We start from the raw sequence: 18,627 nt of genomic DNA, 5'->3' as shown, positions 1-18,627 counted from the left end.
GCGCACGTGCTTTTACGAGTTCCCTGTGTTAGTGTTCCTTTAGAGGAATGACGTGTACAAAAAAAGAAGAAACTCAGCGACCATCTTAACGGATTCGTGCAAACGCACGGAGACAAAGATATACACAAGGACCGTGTTTTGTGCCAGGCGCTGCAATTCGGTGCGCAGAACATGTGCGGAAAAAGTGTCACTTTCCCGTGCGCCGGCATGCAGACAGATCAGCAGTTTGGAAGCGGGCAATTCCAAAGGCCGACAGAGTGATACAGCGAGAATTCGGCCATCTGTGAAAAAACATTTTGACACAAGGTAAATGTACTGAACCCGTTCAAGTGCTGCAAAGGTTTTTGCGTGCGTCTGTGACAAGCACGGGCAAGTGATAAATGAAATAACCTGAACGTTTTATTTTCTTCTTCTGTTTTATTTTATTTATTATACTTTCATCGACTATAAAGAGCAACGCAGCGATGCTCACCTTGTGTATTTAATAGCGGGCTACGCAGTTACAAAGCGCATTCTGCTATCGGGCTGCACACACTGCAAAAATGCGTGCATTGTGCTAATAGAAAGCACTGCATGACAGCTGCAAAGTCAGATAATCTAGCAAATGGGATATTTGAGGGCTGCTGTATCCATCAAAGTTACTATACAACTTGACACAGATATATGTAAAGCAGGCTGACACTTGTGTTCAGCAGAGTGCGCTTGCATTCAAAGATAGTAGGCAGCTTGTTGCGGCTCTGTAAGGAGCGTGTTGCAGAAATTGGCTACGTCGAACATGTGAAGAATTAACAATATCAGTGGTCAAATTCTTTTGCATCACTATCGAGGGTTCATTTGCATTTGAAGGGGCTCAACCTGGGATAAAGCGAGGACAAATAAAAAAAATTGAATACATTCGCATAACCTATACAAGAATATCCACCAGTGTATCGCTCAGAAAATGATGCTAATTAAATTTTGTTGAAGCGATGAAACTAATTGCTGTCTCAATTTCTATTCAACATTGAGCATACTGGCTCCGTGACGGCGCGACCTCGAGTGTAATGCAAATTCAGCATTGAGTAAATGGCAAGGAACAAATGGATAAGGCAAGGCGCACTCTGGAGGTATATTTAGTAGTACGAGTAACTACAGTGTATCAAAGGTTATCGCGTGATAATGTTAGAAAACGTCGTCAAAGATATAACGCTCCTGCAGGAAGAAGCTTTCTCTTTTACTCCGTAAATATCTCCATCTTATGAAGATGAAGATAATTTTGCCTTCATCAAACATGTAAACATTGGTTCATTCGAAATAACACTTCATCGAAGAATGGTTTGATTATGGAGGCTCGAATTATGCCTGGTTGTTGGCGGCCGAAAGCTTCGCACTAATGCCGTGATCCTTGAGTGAGTAAAAATGTTTATGTTGATAAAGCTCTTTCACTGGCGAAAATCTAGTACCGACGCGAGTGCCTGGTCGTTGGCAGGGGGCATTTCCCCCGCCTCCCTGGACCCACACCAGCGTTCCCCCACTCCACCATACGCGATGCAGCACGGGTTTGCACCCCCGAAGACAAAATCCTGCCGACGCCCATGCGCGAGTGCATTACCACAGCGCAAGCTGGCAGCGCCTCCGACTACAGCGCCACCGCTGCGGGATCGCGAATGGGGGCCATCTTAGAGCGGCCGGTTTTCACACCTCCCAATTCTAGCCACCCTAACCTTGCTGAACCATGCTCTGCTTTGCCTAGCTTTGCATTACATTCTATTATATCGCTGAGGCTTTCCCTCAGCTCCGCTGTCCCTTGCTCTTTACGACGTTAAGTCAGTCGTAGCCACTAATAATTTGTTTGTTTAATTTAACAGTCGCGGAACAGCCAGGATGCGTGTAACCACGGCCAAGCTGAACCTAACCTCACCAGTCAACAACCACGTACCGCCAACCACGATTACCAGGCGGGAATACACAATTATCACCAGTCCTATACTGGTTGGCTGGTTGGTCTCAGTGGCGTGTCAACTCATTCGCGAGTGGGGGGGCTGGCGTCGCTCACTCTGACCGCCGGATATATATATATATATATATATATATATATATATATATATATATATATATATATATATATATATATATATATATATATATATATATATATATATATATATATATATATATATTTCATTTGAAGCGATATTTATATTCATAGAGTTGATCAGATGATTGGCTTTTCAAAACTGTTTGTTTTAAATCAAGGAAGAATCTGCACCAACAAATTGTGCAGGTTGGGCCACCCTACACCGCGACAACACATCAATGTTTAATAACATTTTGGAAATATTACCAGTGAAGTTTAAAGAGTACATCCAAATTTAACCTCATCATCTCAGCATTCCATCAGCAAACTTCCCAGTCTTAGTTTGGCGTTGTAGATACGATGAGTATGAAAAACCTGCTATGACTCTAGTACCTTAAATTCTCACTTATTAAGCAAAACATGTGGCTGGCAAAGCAAGGTACTTCGCAGAAGTCTTCAGGATAAGCTGAGTGCCAATTTCTTTACTGTTAGAGCCCCCTAATATAAAGTCTTTCGAAAGAAGAATACTAAGTTCAGTCGATTGATACTTAAGCAAACCACAGTGAGCTGTTTGTGTATAGTTATAAGATTATAAATGACTAAGAATTTATATATTACAGTGTCGTTCCTTGCCCTCCTACTTTTCCCAGCTTGGGTGGGGAGTGGACAGAAAAGCGGTGAAGTCGCCCTTTACTCCTCCCCTGCGGTTCCTCGCAAATAAATAGCCTACGTAAACTGTGTAAGCTCAAATTTTCCTTGAAAAAAATTGTGGGCGATTATAACGTTAAACTACCCCGCATTGTTTCCTTACGTATAGTTCAGCTGTTAATTGTCGATTACCACGTACGCATGAATCCGTAAAATGATAATAATAATGAACTACTTTCAATACGACGTATTGATTGTCATTGGTTCTTCGCTATTCGTCAAAAATTTTCAATGTACCATAAGATCGCCTCCAATTGTTACGCGACGCCACAAGTCTGCGTAAACTCGCGACGTTAAAATGAAGTGTGCACAGTAAGCAGCACACTACTGTGCTGAACACTAACTCTTTTTTTTTTAATAGCCATACAGTGTCTCTTTCTGAACGTAATTTAAGAAGGCTGCCCGCCAATCACATAGGCAGCGGCTGCTTATAGCAGCGGGCGAGATGGATTCATATGTGTAATTGCGTATAATAGATACTTTCAGTTGTAGTATAACGATGTTCAGATGTTTTTGCACAACTCTCTGTGAACTCATCGTTGCTGACAAAGAGGTAGAAAGAGAAGTAAACATTATTAGGAACAGACACAACCCTTTGCAGGTAGGCAGCCTTCTTAGTGCAGAAAACCGTGGACGCTGATCATCTCCCTGGTGAGGTAGATCAAGTAACCGGGCAAACTTGAAAGCTGGGCTTCTCAATGTACTCGAGTCCACTGCCTTGTTACAAGCCGCCACGATCGCTGCAGGCTACCATATTATAAGCCAAGTGAAGCAGGCTAATCGGAGACTAAAGGGGGAATCTATTTTAGCTGTCTTGGCTAGGCATAAATAAAATACCAGACACTTCTGCACACTCATCAACTCACATCAGTTTTCTTCAAAATTGGCTAGCGCGAAAATCGACAAGGACTAAGAAGGAACACCGATGTAAAGGACAGGTGCTACTCGAAACTAAGCTTTATTCAGAAACGTCTTCCTACATATATACACAGCCTAGTGGTGCACGCAGGCGCAATGCACATGACAGTCGACAATGCTAATCAGGATCGGGATACCAAAACATATTCGCGTCATAACCAAGTGTCTAAGAACAGTCTTTCCTTACTGCGCAGAACAACAGAAGTGTCACTGATACATTCACGGTCTTTCTTTTTAATGTGATAAGCCTCCATTAGTTCTCTCGCCAGCGCATTCCGAGTTCTGCCCAGAATTCGAACGCTAGACAGCACTGGCTCACAGGCACAGGTCCTACAATGCATAGGCAGATGAAAAGTCAAATTATTCTTAAGAGATCACTCGTGTTCCCGTGCTCGATCGTTGACGCAACGACGAGTTTGTCCGATATAAACCTTGCCAAAAGTGAGTGGGATTTCGCACACGACGCTTACGGCGCATGTGACGTAGGGCCGGACGTGCTTTTTTCCGCACGTCGGTTTTTTAAGTGGTCCCGTCCACTTAAAAAAAAAACATGGCTGATCCCTCCGTCATAGGAATCGGTATAACACGAAAGTGAAACGTGTCTTCACAGAAGTAGTGCTTATTGTGTAGTGATATGAGACCTTGTACAATGTCTATTCGTGTTTGGCAGCTATAGCACCGTTTGACGTGGATGCACCCATGTTGACAGCATGTCTCTATCGCGACGACTAACGCCCATGATCATGATTAAACCGTTGTGGTATCTTACGGTGCGAACATATATTTGGACACAGGGAATCGTGAATCCCGCGTAAGGATGATATCAACAAGCTCATAATCAACATCGGTACCCGGTATGCACTTCTTCAAAGCGTCGTCAATTAAGGAGAGAAACGGCACGGTGTCCGCTTTCTAGTAATGGGTAGCCGACGCCTGTGCTCATGCATTCATAACACGCACTGCACTTCAGCAACGCGGGAGGTAGAGGTTCGTAGCCTGAGCCGCAAACGCGTGCGTCCCGCTGGCCTCTGTCTCGCAGGCGCTGCTCTCGCTCCACCAAGGCACGACATTCGCCCGTCGAAATCGCGTCCTTTCTGCTACGCATATTGCAGCAGTTTTTTTAGTCGGTGCTCTCGCAATTGAAGCAGTCGGCGGCAGAGAAATCCCGTTCGTGCACGTGGAAGCTGCACTACTCCGATGAGCCGACGCACGCTAACACGAATCCAAAGGCAAAGAACGTAACTGCGTCAAGGGTGCCTCGGCGACGCCAGCGCGGCCAGTCTACCTCTCTCGTATCGAGACGCTTTAACCATGACCGCCGATGTCACGTGCAATCTCGGAGTAAGCGCTAGTAAGTGTCGATCGTGAAGCATTACTTCTTTTCACCTCTCACAGACGGCGGCACCGCCCCGCTCCGCCCGCCGCGAAAGAGAAGGTGTGAAAGATATAACGCGCGTTCGCGCCGTGCCTAGCATCTCCCGAGTTGGCTTAGTCGGTAGAGCGTCGGGCGCTTGCCGTCGCGGCCGCAACGTCGTGGGTTCGATTCCCAGCGGGGTATCTTTTTCTTGGTTTTTTTCTTTCGCACCCGTTGGCGTCCATTTTATCAACGTCATATCCGTGACGGATGTACTTGGTGGACCCCGGCATAAAACACTTTCGTGTTAAAAACCACGTCCGGCCCTACGTCACATGCGCCGTAGGCGTCGTGTGCGAAATCCCACTCACTTGTGGCAAGGTTTATATCGGACAAACTGGTCGTTGCGTCAACGATCGAGCACGGGAACACGAGCGATCTACTGAGAATAATTTGACTTTTCATCTGCCTATGCATTGTAGGACCTGTGCCTGTGAGCCAGTGCTGTCTAGCATTCGAATTCTGGGCAGAAGTGGGAATGCGCTGGCGAGAGAACTAATGGAGGCTTATCACATTAAAAAGAAAGACCGTGAATGTATCAGTGACACTTCTGTTGTTCTGCGCAGTAAGGAAAGACTGTTTTTAGATACTTGGTTATGACTGCGAATATGTTTTGGTATCCCAATCCTGATTAGCATTGTCGACTGTCATGTGCATTGCGCCTGCGTGCGCCACTCGGCTGTGTATATATGTAGGAAGACGTTTCTGAATAAAGCTTAGTTGCGAGTAGCGCCTGTCCTTTACATCAGTGTTCCTTCATAGTCCTTGTCGATTTTCGCGCTAGCCAATTTTGAAGATTATGAACCAACTAGCCCAACAACGTATACTATTAAGCTCACCTCAATTTGAGTATGGAGCAGTGACGATGCTATTCGTTTTCAAAGAAATTGAATTTCCTGAAAAAGCAGAGCGTTTGATCGGGCTATAAAACGTTTACTGGTTCCCGCCCATATTGGCGTCGCGGATTACATAAATTTCAGGCCAGGCAGGAGAAAATAAAATCATGACAGATTGTTGTAATGTTATAGAGCCCCTGCTGAGCGATAGCCTCCTCTGCAATGCTCGAGCGCAACACGCACAAGCGTGTAATAGGCAGCCCGCGCCGCAGGTAGCCTACAGTGCGGGGTCATGACACACGGAGGACAGTCGTCACAGCAGAATCGTGGGACAAATTTTATTACAAAATTACGGTATTGCTGCGTTCAAGTAAAACTTTGCCTCACTTGTTAGTGCCCCAGTCTGCAGAAGACAATAACCACTGTCGAAAGTGGGGGGGGGGGTTCCGCCCCCCCCCCCAACATTTCTGAGTGGGGGGGCTGGCGCCCCCCTTGCCCCCCCCCCCGGTAATACGCCTATGGTTGGTTTACGGCGTTTAACATCCAAAAGCGACTCAGGCTATGAGAGGCGGCACAGTTCAGGTCTCTGGATAATTTAGACCGCCTGGCGTTCTTAAACGTGCACTGAAGTCGCACGTTAGACGGGCCCATGGAATTTCGCCTCTGTCTAAATGCCGCCGCCGGGGCTGTGTCGGTGAACCCGCGTCAGCAGCTGGAGCACTTTAACCCGCATGCCACCGCGGAGACCTGTCCTAATTCACACAGTCACTATATAGCAGTTGAGAGATATTTCGTAGAAAAAACAGACAGAGAAAATACGCACATACATGGTACCCGGGCATGGCCCGGGTATGCCTCTCTCCATTAGCATACCGGTGAGTAACCCGAGACACTGGGAATCGAACCTAACACATCCCGCATCGGCGGCGGACGCTCTATAGCCACTTGACCAGCTCTGCGGTAATATACATAGCTCTCTTTGTGGCGTTCTCTGTATGTCCCTCATTTGCATCTCACGTTCTCCTTCTCTCTCTCTCAAATTTTCAATCGCTTAATTGTCCGCGAATGCGGAGCGTTGAAAATCGCAGGAAAGTCGATGGTCTGGCGAAAGCTCGTCTAGTCGACATGAAACATTAGGGAAAACTTTTAAAGACGCCGACCAAGGCGGAATTATAGTTACTTTGAGGTTTCGTCATAGCATTGTCTTCATGAACCCACGCAAGGCGCACTGCCAGCCCGTGGCTGTCAGCAAGGCTACCGTGGGGGAGCCGAACCGTAAGAGTAGATGCACTTTCCGTCTTGGACGGCGTCTTTCAAAGTTTTTACGAAAATGCCAGGATGACCATTACCGGTCGTAAGATGGAGTCATTTTTTCTTTAATTAGAACGCAATTTTCGTGGCTGGCACGATAGATTCCTCACGGACGGACGACACAGCTTCCGGTGTGACATCTTGCACACACGTACAGACACGAGTGGCATCGGCGCCTCGCGTGTGTACACTGGATAAACATTAATCAATATGAACAAACCTGTTCTCAGGAGTAGACTTTCATTCTGCCTCACTAACACTGATGTCCGATATTGTAACCGCTACGCCCCAGACTCGTTCCACGTCAAGCGCAATATCCCGCGTGCCAGCGAGCGCGTTCGTACGCTTGGAGCTTTTTCACAGTTGCCACAAAGGTGATTTTTTTAGGGGCGAAGCTCCTCTTAGTCTAACCTTGTCACGCGTCCGGCGTAACGCGTAACCGGCAGTATACTACGACCCATCACCGATCCTTTGCAAACTGCCCACTACTTTGTCTTTGCAAACATCCCACTACGACTCATCGCCGATCCATCGCTTCACCGATCATAAAGCCGTTATAATGAAGGGGGAACGGCAGCGACGTCTAGCTACCACTTACGATTAATAAAATTTCTTGTATAAATAGAGACAGTGTTTGTCACGTCTTTGATGATGCCCTGGGCTATCGCTTTGATTACTGCTGGGCGAAACCACTGAAGATTTCACGGTGTAACCATGATTGCTTCAGGAGCTTCGCCCAAGCTCTTCATCGTTCACCCGTGGATATGCTGTGAATTTTTTTTGTTCGTTAGTTTCCTTCGTGTAGGCCAGCGTGTTGAGATCCTGACGCGTTTTCATAACGCTGACCGAACGTTGTCAAATCGTCTTTATGAGATTCGCTTTGAAATTATTAAGTGACACAAAATTGACACCAGTCTATTTCAGCTGTAACGTTTCCTTTCGTCGAGCAGTAGTGTTCCAGCAGTACAGTAAGTCACTCAATCGCTTCAATGGCGAATTTTAGGATCATATTTTCCGGATACAAAAGCCTTTTTTTCTCTAACATCCTCAGGGATTTTCTTCGCAGGTTCATACTTAAAACGGGCGACAAAAAATTTTGCTCGTTCAAGGATTTTTCTCCATACTGTGGGCTTCAGCTTCTCTTATTTGCGAAATTTTACTACAATATTTTGTCTCAAAAGCTGGGTGAATACTGTAGTCTCTTCTACACGGTTCGGACTTTTCACTAGTTGGTCGAATAGCCGATTTTCTTTCTCAATGCGTTTCATTTTACTTGCAGGGTCACCGTCTTCCTTAACCTCTTACGGGCACGATCCAAAGGGAATGGTATGCGACGAAGGCACTCGCAAACTGGCTCGTGTCTGAATAGCGCGTAACGAGCCACGACACGTGTCAAGGCAACTTAGCCCCGCCCAGTGCCTCCTACGGTCTCCTGTCGACCTTAGGTTGACTTAACGCGGGAGTATCAGCGTAACAGCACCCACTATCCGAGACCGATCGCGGGTGAAGACCAAGTTAACAACAAAGCAAAGGTGGCCCATCCAGGAACTACAACGCCTATTATATGTCTACTGCACGCCTCGGCCCCTGTTGCGAGCGGGAGACCATGCACCCGACTGCCCGGTGCAGGCGGGATGTTTTCGCTCTGTCCACCGATAATTGGCCGGACCCGCACGGCCCATTGTCGGAAAGGGAGCGACCATCGCGACGACGTTCCCCGTAATTCGGTAAGGCATTCTATATGCGCACAGGGTGGACAATACGAGAACGCTGGCTCTGAACTACAGTCGGGGTTGAGAACCCCGCGGCAAAGTTGCTTGACGGCAGTGCGCCTTTCCGCTACGGCTCTTTATTGCGCTTTGTCTATATATTTACTGGCCTAAAGAGGGAAGATTATCTATCAAGATAGATAGATAGATAGATAGATAGATAGATAGATAGATAGATAGATAGATAGATAGATAGATAGATAGATAGATAGATAGATAGATAGATAGATAGATAGATAGATAGATAGATAGATAGATAGATAGATAGATAGATAGATAGATAGATAGATAGATAGATCTCTTGAGGGGGAGTTTTATACGTCTTATGCTTTCACCGCAAAGATTGCGTTGAAGCTATAGACCGCACGAAGGTCGTTTTGCTCGCTGCAGCGGCCGCGTTTGCGAAAGGAGTGAGCAGCTAGCTAGAAGAGCCAAAGTAGGGGCTTGTTCAAGTAACAACAGTGACAGTTAGCGCTCGTCATGTGTATACCTTTGCGTTCTTTTCGTGCGTCCTTCTTTGTGTTTGAGCAGCGCGCTGTAAGTGTCGAGCTTTGGCAGTTATTAGTCCGCACTTGCTTTGTGCGTTTTCTTTTCCTGCGTCCTTTGTGCTTGATCTGCACGCAGCCAAGGATTCTGTCTGCTTCCCGTTCTTCCTCTGAGATTCCAATTTCTCGCTGTCGCATTCATTGCTTCGCCCTTGAGGCGAAACTGTGACTTTTTAACGTCCGAACTATATTTCCATGATTTGTCATCAACCTCGGAGTCACTTCTGCTAGGAACGGCAGAAAAGTCGCTTGCGGACGCAACAGAATTGTCCAAGGGAAAAAAACATTTCTAAGAGGGCCTCGCTACAGTTTCGTCTGCTATTTTCGCGAACAAACCAAGCGCAGCGGTGTCGTTCAGTCGCTGTTAAAAATAGCTGCCGGTCGGGGGAAAAAAAAAAACTAACTATACAGGAAACGAAAATTTAGTGTTTACACAATGCGCGGCATGGTGCAGCTAGTTGATAGGAGCACCCGGACTGTTAAATTCTCGTTCAGCACGTTCGGGTCACCGGTGACCCATGTTCTATAGGCGCGATCCCGAAGGACTTAAAGAGCCCCAGGTGGTCAAAACGAATCCGGAGCGGCGCGTTTCATAATGTTATCGACGTTTTGTCAAATAAGACGTCAGGATTTAACTTTCTTTGGAATCTTGAATACTGTTCAAATATTGAACGACCGTTCTGTTCTTTCCCTTATAATGTAGTGTTGCTCACATTCTAGAACTCATATAATGTGCGCAGATTCACTGCGTGCGCTTCACGCTTCAGTGATTCTGAACCAGCGTGGTATAGCTAGCAAAGCCTTTCGGAGCGATGCCTAGGCTGCTAAGCTATACATAAGCTTTGATCCTTTATGCATACGCTTCGCCTTCGGCGATAAGGTCGGCCATACTTTCGCCCCAAGATGATATTTACTTAACTGCAGTTGACATTTCGAAATATTCATACGCTATTCGAAAACCCTTTGCATTTAGGCGAAGCCGCTATTTGATTCCGAAATCGAATCGGATGGGACACTATATATATATATACCATATAGGACACTATATAGGATAGGACACTATATATACTCATAACTCGATATTCAAAATTTTGCTAATATTTTCGCCCATATGCGATTTATAATGCCAACATTTTCTTTATAATGGTCATCTTGCGAAGGCTCAGATCCATTTGAAGATGGCACTGTAATCTTAATGAGAATCCATGCGCTCTGCGTTGCATACTGACTAAATCAGAGGTCTCAAACACGCTGCCCGAGGACGTTTCGCTAGCGGCCCGGCCCGCATATGACATTCTACGTTCCATATATATATATATATAGAGAGAGAGAGAGAGAGAGAAGGCGGCAAGAAGAAAAGAACGCCTGGCATCGATAGCGTTCTCGAATTCGAATACTTAGGCCTAATCCCCTTCAGAAATGATCCATATATGAGATACGGGAACACCCCCCTTCTCTCCTCCCACTCTAATGGTTGTGCACTGTCGCGCCCGTGTGGGACTAAATTTCGTGACTGCGGCCCGCTTGCCGAGTCGAGTTTGAGAGCCCTGGACTAAATCGACATGCGTTCAGCTACCGCATAGAATCTACCACCAAAGCTTCCTCTTGCGATTTAAAGTCATCATTTGTCAGTCATCAACTAATCACAATGGACAAAAAGAGGTGCTAGTGTTGCGAATGTTTACTCAAACAAAATACTGAGGTCGCGTGGTTAATACCTGAGCTGAAAAAATCACAGCATATCCACGGAGTGAATGATGATGAGTGGGCGAAGCTGCGGAGGTTCATCGGTAAACCGTGAATCTTCCGTGAATTCTGCCCAGTACATCATCACCGACGTGAGATCGGGCGCGTTTATAGTAAAGGTTCGATGAGTTATGACGACTTGCAGCTCACTTTAATTTTACATTTTACGCTGTGAATTTTCATTGTTTAGAAAACCATTGCTTTAGAAAACATCTGGCGTCTTTCGTTAAGCAGCTGGCGTCTTTTCGTTTTGCTTTAGAAACATCTCGCGTTCTTTCGTTTTGCTTTTACAAAGCATCTGGCGTCTTTCGTTGGTTTATTTCATCAATCAACGGCGTTTTGAACAAAATTTTTATTGTTTAATCACGCACAGGAGAAATCTCACCAGGCACTACCTTGGAGGTAAACAATGGCTGCTAATGGGAATGAGAGACAGAAGAAGTCGGCTTTTAGCTAACACTTACACTTCTACTTCTACTAACGTTTCCTACTGGAACATGCCAATGGCTGCTAATGGGGAATGAGAGACAGAAGAATTCGGCTTTTAGTTAACGCGCACGCTGCGAATTTCTTATTGTTCAACAACGCGCAGGAAAAATCTCCCACCGGCACCACCTTGGAGGTCAAAGCGTAAGACTGGTTACGCACTACGACTACTACGACTACGACTACGAGGGACGAACGGGTGCCGCCTTAAGGAGCTTCGCCCCTAAAAGCAGACCATCCGCTCTATGCAGTGTATGTCTTCAAATTACCTTGTGGCATGGTGAGGTGTTTCTGATCGAGTATTGAAAAAATTATAACACGTTCCAGCTGCATAAACTATCCTCACACACAGACACATACTCAATGTTGCACTCGTGCTTGTTCAATCACGATCTGAATGCCCGGCAGTGCTTCATTATGTAGTTCTTCAATTTGTACCTACAAGCATAGGTTACTGGATTTTGGTCCCCACACAATTACGCTATTATCATTCCGTACATTTTAACCTTTTCGCGGCCTCTCTTACAGAACTAAAACGGATGTATGTAGTTTCGGTATAGAATCTTGTAATATGTACCTGTTTGATTTCGTTGACTATTAAGGTGAGAGCATGAATGGAAACATGTTAAAGCATTATGCTCCTATAAAATAAGTTTGTGTGTTGGTATAATTATGTATAAATGCATATATTCATATTATGGGCGTTTATCACGCACTTCTTCATCATCTTCGCTTGTGTGTGTGTGTGTGTGTGTGTGTGTGTGTGTGTCTGTGTATATATATATATATATATATATATATATATATATATATATATATATATATGGCCTCACTGCCAAATTGAATGACAGGGTGGTAGACTAGTCAAGCTGTAGGAGGACACTTTTTCTTTTTCAGCCATCTCCCCATCTGTACATTGTAACCATAAATGAGGCGAAATAAACCAATTTAAATTTCAACATCACGTCCGATGTCAGTACTTCAGCTTTCTCTGGGCACTGCCTGTACACGAATGAACATCAATCCACCGGGCGAGCGTTTGTGAAATCAGCGATGGAGCGTCCGTAAGTGCAGCAATAGTGGTCAGAAGAACGTCTTCGGTAGCGTCTCACTAACACATGTTTCTGATGACACGAGGAGTGTAATCAGACGCCTCTCCCATGCATAGATCGGCAATCCACCCCATACTGTCCCAGTTGATCACATTTTATGCCTGCAAATTTCTCTCACTCGTCGCTCCCGCTTACGTTTGGCCGTGCACGACCACACTTCCCATCTGTTGGTGCAAATCGGCTATCTGTCCTCATGACGTGACCTGCACAGGTTCGTGTTCCTTTCTTAATATCAACTAGAATAACGGCAACCCGTGTTTGTTCCATAAGGGGTAGGTCCAAGAGACCCTTTTCGTAATCCACAAGCGCGCTTCCATGCGCTGAATATTCGCCAAACTAACGGCGGTCCCCGTCGGGCTTGCGTAATGGGGCTTAATATTATGCGCATTTATATCGAGAAAGCTGTGACTACATTTTCCGCGTCATAGTTTGCAGAAGAGAATAGCCGCCTTCAGTTGGGTGAGCTGCATCGCAGGAAAGCTAGCCTCACAATTCTGAAAAGGATCTATAGCGCTTCGATATTCTAACACAATTCTATTCTACTCGTTCAGCGTTCTTTATGTGCAGCATGTGTGTTCAATATATTTATCCATATCAAGCTTTCTTCAATGTTCTTGACACACCGTGGGTTCTCCTACTGACACAGCAACGCGACAGTGCTACGGTGTTAGCTGTACAGAAGCCCGTTGAGGGAGGTATATTAGACGTCTAATTGGTTCGGTCGATCCTGCCAAAAACTTCTTTGGAAGTAAAAAAATACACAAATGAATAAACTCGAACACGGCTGAAAACCGTTGAAAAGCACGAGGAAATTACACGCGGTAAACGTTAACTCGGGTGGAAAATATGATTTTTTTTCGCTATTCCTCGTCGGCACGTGTATCATTTGCCCGCCGCCTGTAAACACTTCTTCAGAAACGCGCTATACAAACCAAAAGCACAGAATGGAAACAGCTGTCGTTCGCACGGTTCAGTATTCGGGCGATATTACTCTCAACGTGGCTCTACTTTCCTGTGTTCCTATCATCACGAACGCTGCTCCCTATATGCAAATTCTCCTTCGCAAACTCGTTCATCGAGGCGTTTCCCAATGCAGCAGAAACATATATATATATATATTGCATTTTTAAAAAAAAATGACGGAGAGCAGATCCAGTTAACGTTCGTGCACATCAGCAGGAGGATCGACGTAAGAAATTTCGCCAGCGATTGTTTTCAGTGGTACAGGATATAGTGTATTGAGGACTAACTTGTTTTGAAGAGTTGTGAGTAGTCGTGAGGTGCTATTATCTAAATGGCCCTAGAGTAATTGTCGTAAGCAACATTCTTCCAAACAGGTCGAACGGGCTTTTCGAAGATGCAAGTCGTATAGTTGCTCGGTAACAAAATGACACCAACTCTACAGGGTGGGTGGTACACGGTATTAACAAGGTGTGGGTGAATGATTATTGCCTTTTTACTAATTTTGATTACGGTATTCCCAAGTTTATTCAATCCAGCAGGAGCGAATACAAACAAATGTAATTTTTGGGTTTGTGTGTGTGTGTGTGTGTGTGTGTGTGTGTGTGTGTGTGTGTGTGTGTGTGTGTGTGTGTGTGTGTGTGTGTGTGTGTGTGTGTGTGTGTGTGTGTGTGTGTGTGTGCGCGCGCGCGCGCGAGCGCACACGCGAGCGTAACGCAGTCTGTAAGGATTGAGCCGTTCTTTTTTTATGGGTCCTCTTTGACCTCCACACTTCTGCGCCCTACTACCTGCGACCAAAACTGAATCCGCTTCACTATACCTCCTTTAGATTATGATTTAACGGTGGGCATTCAAAGGTGTTCTGAAGAAAACAACTTGCCCCTGTGGTTGAGATCCCCGCAATAAGCCTACTGATATAAACATTTGGTCGTTCCTGTCTTGACGGTGTACTTGTACTATACGCATGTAAAGCGAAAGCGAAGCACTGTCCCGGCTGGTGTTTCGTATGCAGCAGTCACGAACTCTGCGACCAACTCGAGCTTTTATTTCCGAGACGAGGCTCCATCTTCGAGCCTTTGAGTCACGCACGAGGGAGTCTTCCTAGAACACGTCGTGTTCTCGAAGCTTCCCACGCCTCCAGAAACGACGCGCACTTGGAAAATCAGCGCGAGCACGACGGAGACGCAAGACGAGAAGTACACAGTTCGAGCGCTTTCTAAGAAATAAAGTTTGTTGAAACAGAAACGAAGGCATAAAAAACCAACGCCATTCGTGCGCAGGATTTTCCAAGTGTTCGCGCTTAGTTTCCAAGTATGCACCGTTTCTAACTGGTCCATCTCTCTACAATGCTGTGCTTTGGAAACGATGGCAAAAAACACGGGAGATACGGAATCCCAGCTCCTATGTTCGGGCCTTCTTGAACGCTGCTCGCAATACGGGCAAACAGCGTAGTAAGAGAGCTCGAAATAAACAGCCTAACACTACAGATGTCGCCGGGCGTAGGAGGTCGCTCAGCTTGTTTTCCATGCCGGCTTGTTCTCACCCTGAAAGAGGAAATCCTTTGTTGACGGAGTAGACTTCGCGGCCTCAAAACAGACGTGGGTGGTTGGAGATAAGACGAACGGAGGCGGCACACAATAAGCCTTGGCCTTAAGGAGCTGTGCCCCTTAGCTTGAAGGACTTGAGAGTGCTACGTTCCTCGAAGAGAAGTTTACCGTGTCACCGCAGAATAATCTCACACTTCCAGCAACGTAATATTCTCTCAGTTCATGTATTGTCACGTGACGCTTTAATGGGCCAATCTTGAACATTTTAATCTAATAGTTTCATTTCTCGTTAAAAGTTTCATGGCAGCACTCGGTGTCTTCCCATTGAAAAGCAATAGAACAGTTGGTTCCTTACTGGACCACTCATTTTACATTCGCTTAGCCGGACATATAATAAGCGTGAAACATTAGATTGTAATGATTTACACGCTACCTCCGCTGGTCTAAAAATTCCCATTCTCATTTACGCTCTCTGCATGTGCCACGCAGTCTTTCAACTGGCTTCCTGAGACCTTTGAAGTTATGTTACAGGTTTCCTATGGTGGAGCTACGACATTAAGCGTTTAACTAAGTTTTCAACTATAGTTCTCTATAGCTGCAGGTATAGAACGCAAAGCCGCTGGTCTAAACCAAGGAGGTTTAAAAAAAATTCTGGAGTGGAAGCTCTCGCAACACCTTGCCAGCGAAAGTGAAGCCAGCTTTTGCCCACCAAAGAGCTCGGAAACATGCTCTTTTCTGGTAGTGCCTACTTAGAGATCAAATGGTTTTGATCTGTTAGTGTAAATACTAGATTAATTATAAAATAAAAGATCGTTGTTGCCGACAAAAGCAACCCGTCAACAGGAGTTTTGGCGATTGGTCTCTAATAAAATTTGCCATGACTTTCAGGCTTAGTTACGAAAACTAGTAACACAAAGACACACTTGTAGCAGCATCTGAACCGTAAAAGTTGACTTATTAAACTAGTCTGGCGTGCGAGGAAATCGCTCGCTTTCCTTCGCCAAACGCCGATGGTTTATTTTGCCCCTACTAAGATGGCGGGCGCCGCCGCCATCTTTTGGTGGGCACGGCTTCACTCTTGCGCAATAATCGCCACTCCAGCAATTTTTTTTAACCTCCTTGGTCTAAACTGAACCATACAATTCACTAGGCTTCGGGAACTCCGCTGGATCTGAACTTATTTGCCGGGACAAAAGCAGACGCTTACACGATGCTCCTTCAATCTTCTCAAGAATTTTGTTGTGTTCGTTGTTTCCGCTGTTGTTCTCACCAGTGAAATAGCAATAATAATATGTGGGGCATTACGTTCCTAAACCACGATACGATTACGAGGGATGCCGTAGTGGAGGGCTCCAGAAATTTCGACCATCTGGTGTTCTTAACGTGCACTGACATCGTACAGTACACGGGCCTCTACCATTTCGCCTCCACCGAAATGCGACCACCGCGGCCGGAATCGAACCCGCGACCTTCGGGTCAGCAACCGAGCACCGTAACCACTGATCCACCGTGGGGGACCACGAGTGAAACAGCGGTATATGCGGTATATACATGAATGGGGCAACAGAAAGCCGGGGTTGTGAAAATAAAACTTCGAAAAAAATTAATGCAAATAAAGTTAATACCAGGAGATTGTGAACTTAGAAATCAGCTGGAACTGCAATTAAGGAAATAATAAGCAGGCGTTACAATAAAAAAATACGGGAGGACTATAGAACAACAAATTCTCATCATTTCAGTGTCCTTGATTTTGCGTCTCCCAGAGATATAAAGACAGAGTCTGTAACTTTCATTTCATCGAAACGTAAGTTCAGTGGCAATTTATTTATTTATTTATTTATTTATTTATTTATTTATTTATTTAATCAAGCGAAGCTTCCGTTTCCTCACAAGTGTCGCTGGCGTTGTAGGTGTGACCGAAAAAAAAAAAAAAAAGAAGCCGGCGCTTGCGAGTGTGAAGAAATGTGGTGCGCCAGTTACACGCGTATTTATATGCGGCGTGTGCTGCACCGCCAAACCCGTGGTCCGTTGATGGAGGTCCAATTCTCGGCATGGATGAAGGAAACAGTCAGGATCAAGGAGGCATTACGCAATGAGAAAGGACGAAAAGAAAGAAAGAAAGAAAGAAAGAAAGAAAGAAAGAAAGAAAGAAAGAAAGAAAGAAAGAAAGAAAGAAAGAAAGAAAGAAAGAAAGAAAGAAAGAAAGAAAGAAAGAAAGAAAGAAAGAAAGAAAGAAAAGCGGTTCGTCCGGAACGCACACGCCAAGCTACGCTTGCCTCTACTTTGCCGATAGGCCAAAGGCTCCCGAATTGTTATTCTTTTATGATACCTCGAGTCCCATGCTTGGAAAGCAATAGAACAGTAGCGTTCGCAGATCAACGTAGATATACAGGTGCAGCCGGTTGCAGCAATTGAAACGAGACACATTGAGAGCATTGCTGCGGTAAGTTATTGTGCTGTACGCCTGTATGCTAGCGACACTAGGCTGTTGCACTGGTGTAACCACCGGAGCCTTTGTGAAACAGTAAAACCCGGCGAATGGTTCTGGTTTCCGAAAGACCAACCAGTGTTCTCCGGTGGCACAGAAAGCATCGGCCACCATGCAAACCGTGAAAGTGTCGTGTTTCAGTTTCTGAGCACTGAACCTGAGGTATGGTCAAATAGCGAGGGAGTCTTTGAACAACGTCCAGTCATCAAAGCAACGTGGGCTGGGTGAACATTACATAGTATTTGGTGGACGGCGTTGGAAGAAAGAATTGCTCAATGGTGGTAATGTGAGCTCTTGAGGAAAAAAACAGCGCTGTCTTTGAGAGAAAGCCCGACCATCTTTTTTTTTTTTTAAGCGAAAGACTTTGATGCCTCACGAAACTCCAAAAGTGACCGCCGGTATCGGTGGCCTGAACGCGAACTGTCCAAAAAATATCGCGTCTTCACTGATGACGTCATGATGACGTCATTTTTTCACTTCATTTGTGAAGTATCAACATAATTAACATATCTGAGAAGAAAACGTAGGCGAGAACGGCTTTCACATTAGAGTCGTGTTAAGCGAATGCGTAGGGACCATGTGTATTTTTTTTATTTAGTCGCCACTTTGTTCAGAAATCGCCAAGAATATTTTTTTCAATGAATCACTAGCTATGAATAACAAGACCGCTTGTCGAAACGTCGGCTCAAGCACACCCCCTGTTAACGAATTTCTCATCCCAACGTATATGA

At 45.4% G+C, this 18,627-nt stretch overlaps 1 protein-coding gene across 1 annotated transcript in view; it reads left to right on the top strand.

The window, feature by feature from the left end:
• LOC119397384 (prickle planar cell polarity protein 3) overlaps positions 1-18,124 on the top strand; it is a 541,771-nt gene extending 523,647 nt beyond the window's left edge. Inside the window, exon 5 of the mRNA XM_037664815.2 lies at positions 17,976-18,124. Within this exon, the coding sequence (XP_037520743.2) occupies positions 17,976-18,124 (149 nt within the window). The remainder of the gene's footprint in view (positions 1-17,975) is intronic.
• The last annotated feature ends 503 nt before the right edge of the window (positions 18,125-18,627 follow it).

The sequence above is a fragment of the Rhipicephalus sanguineus genome, chromosome 6 (assembly GCF_013339695.2).
Source record: "Rhipicephalus sanguineus isolate Rsan-2018 chromosome 6, BIME_Rsan_1.4, whole genome shotgun sequence".
NCBI lineage: Eukaryota > Metazoa > Arthropoda > Arachnida > Ixodida > Ixodidae > Rhipicephalus > Rhipicephalus sanguineus.
Note: the sequence above shows the minus strand (reverse complement) of the source record. Positions and strands in the feature narration are given on the sequence as shown.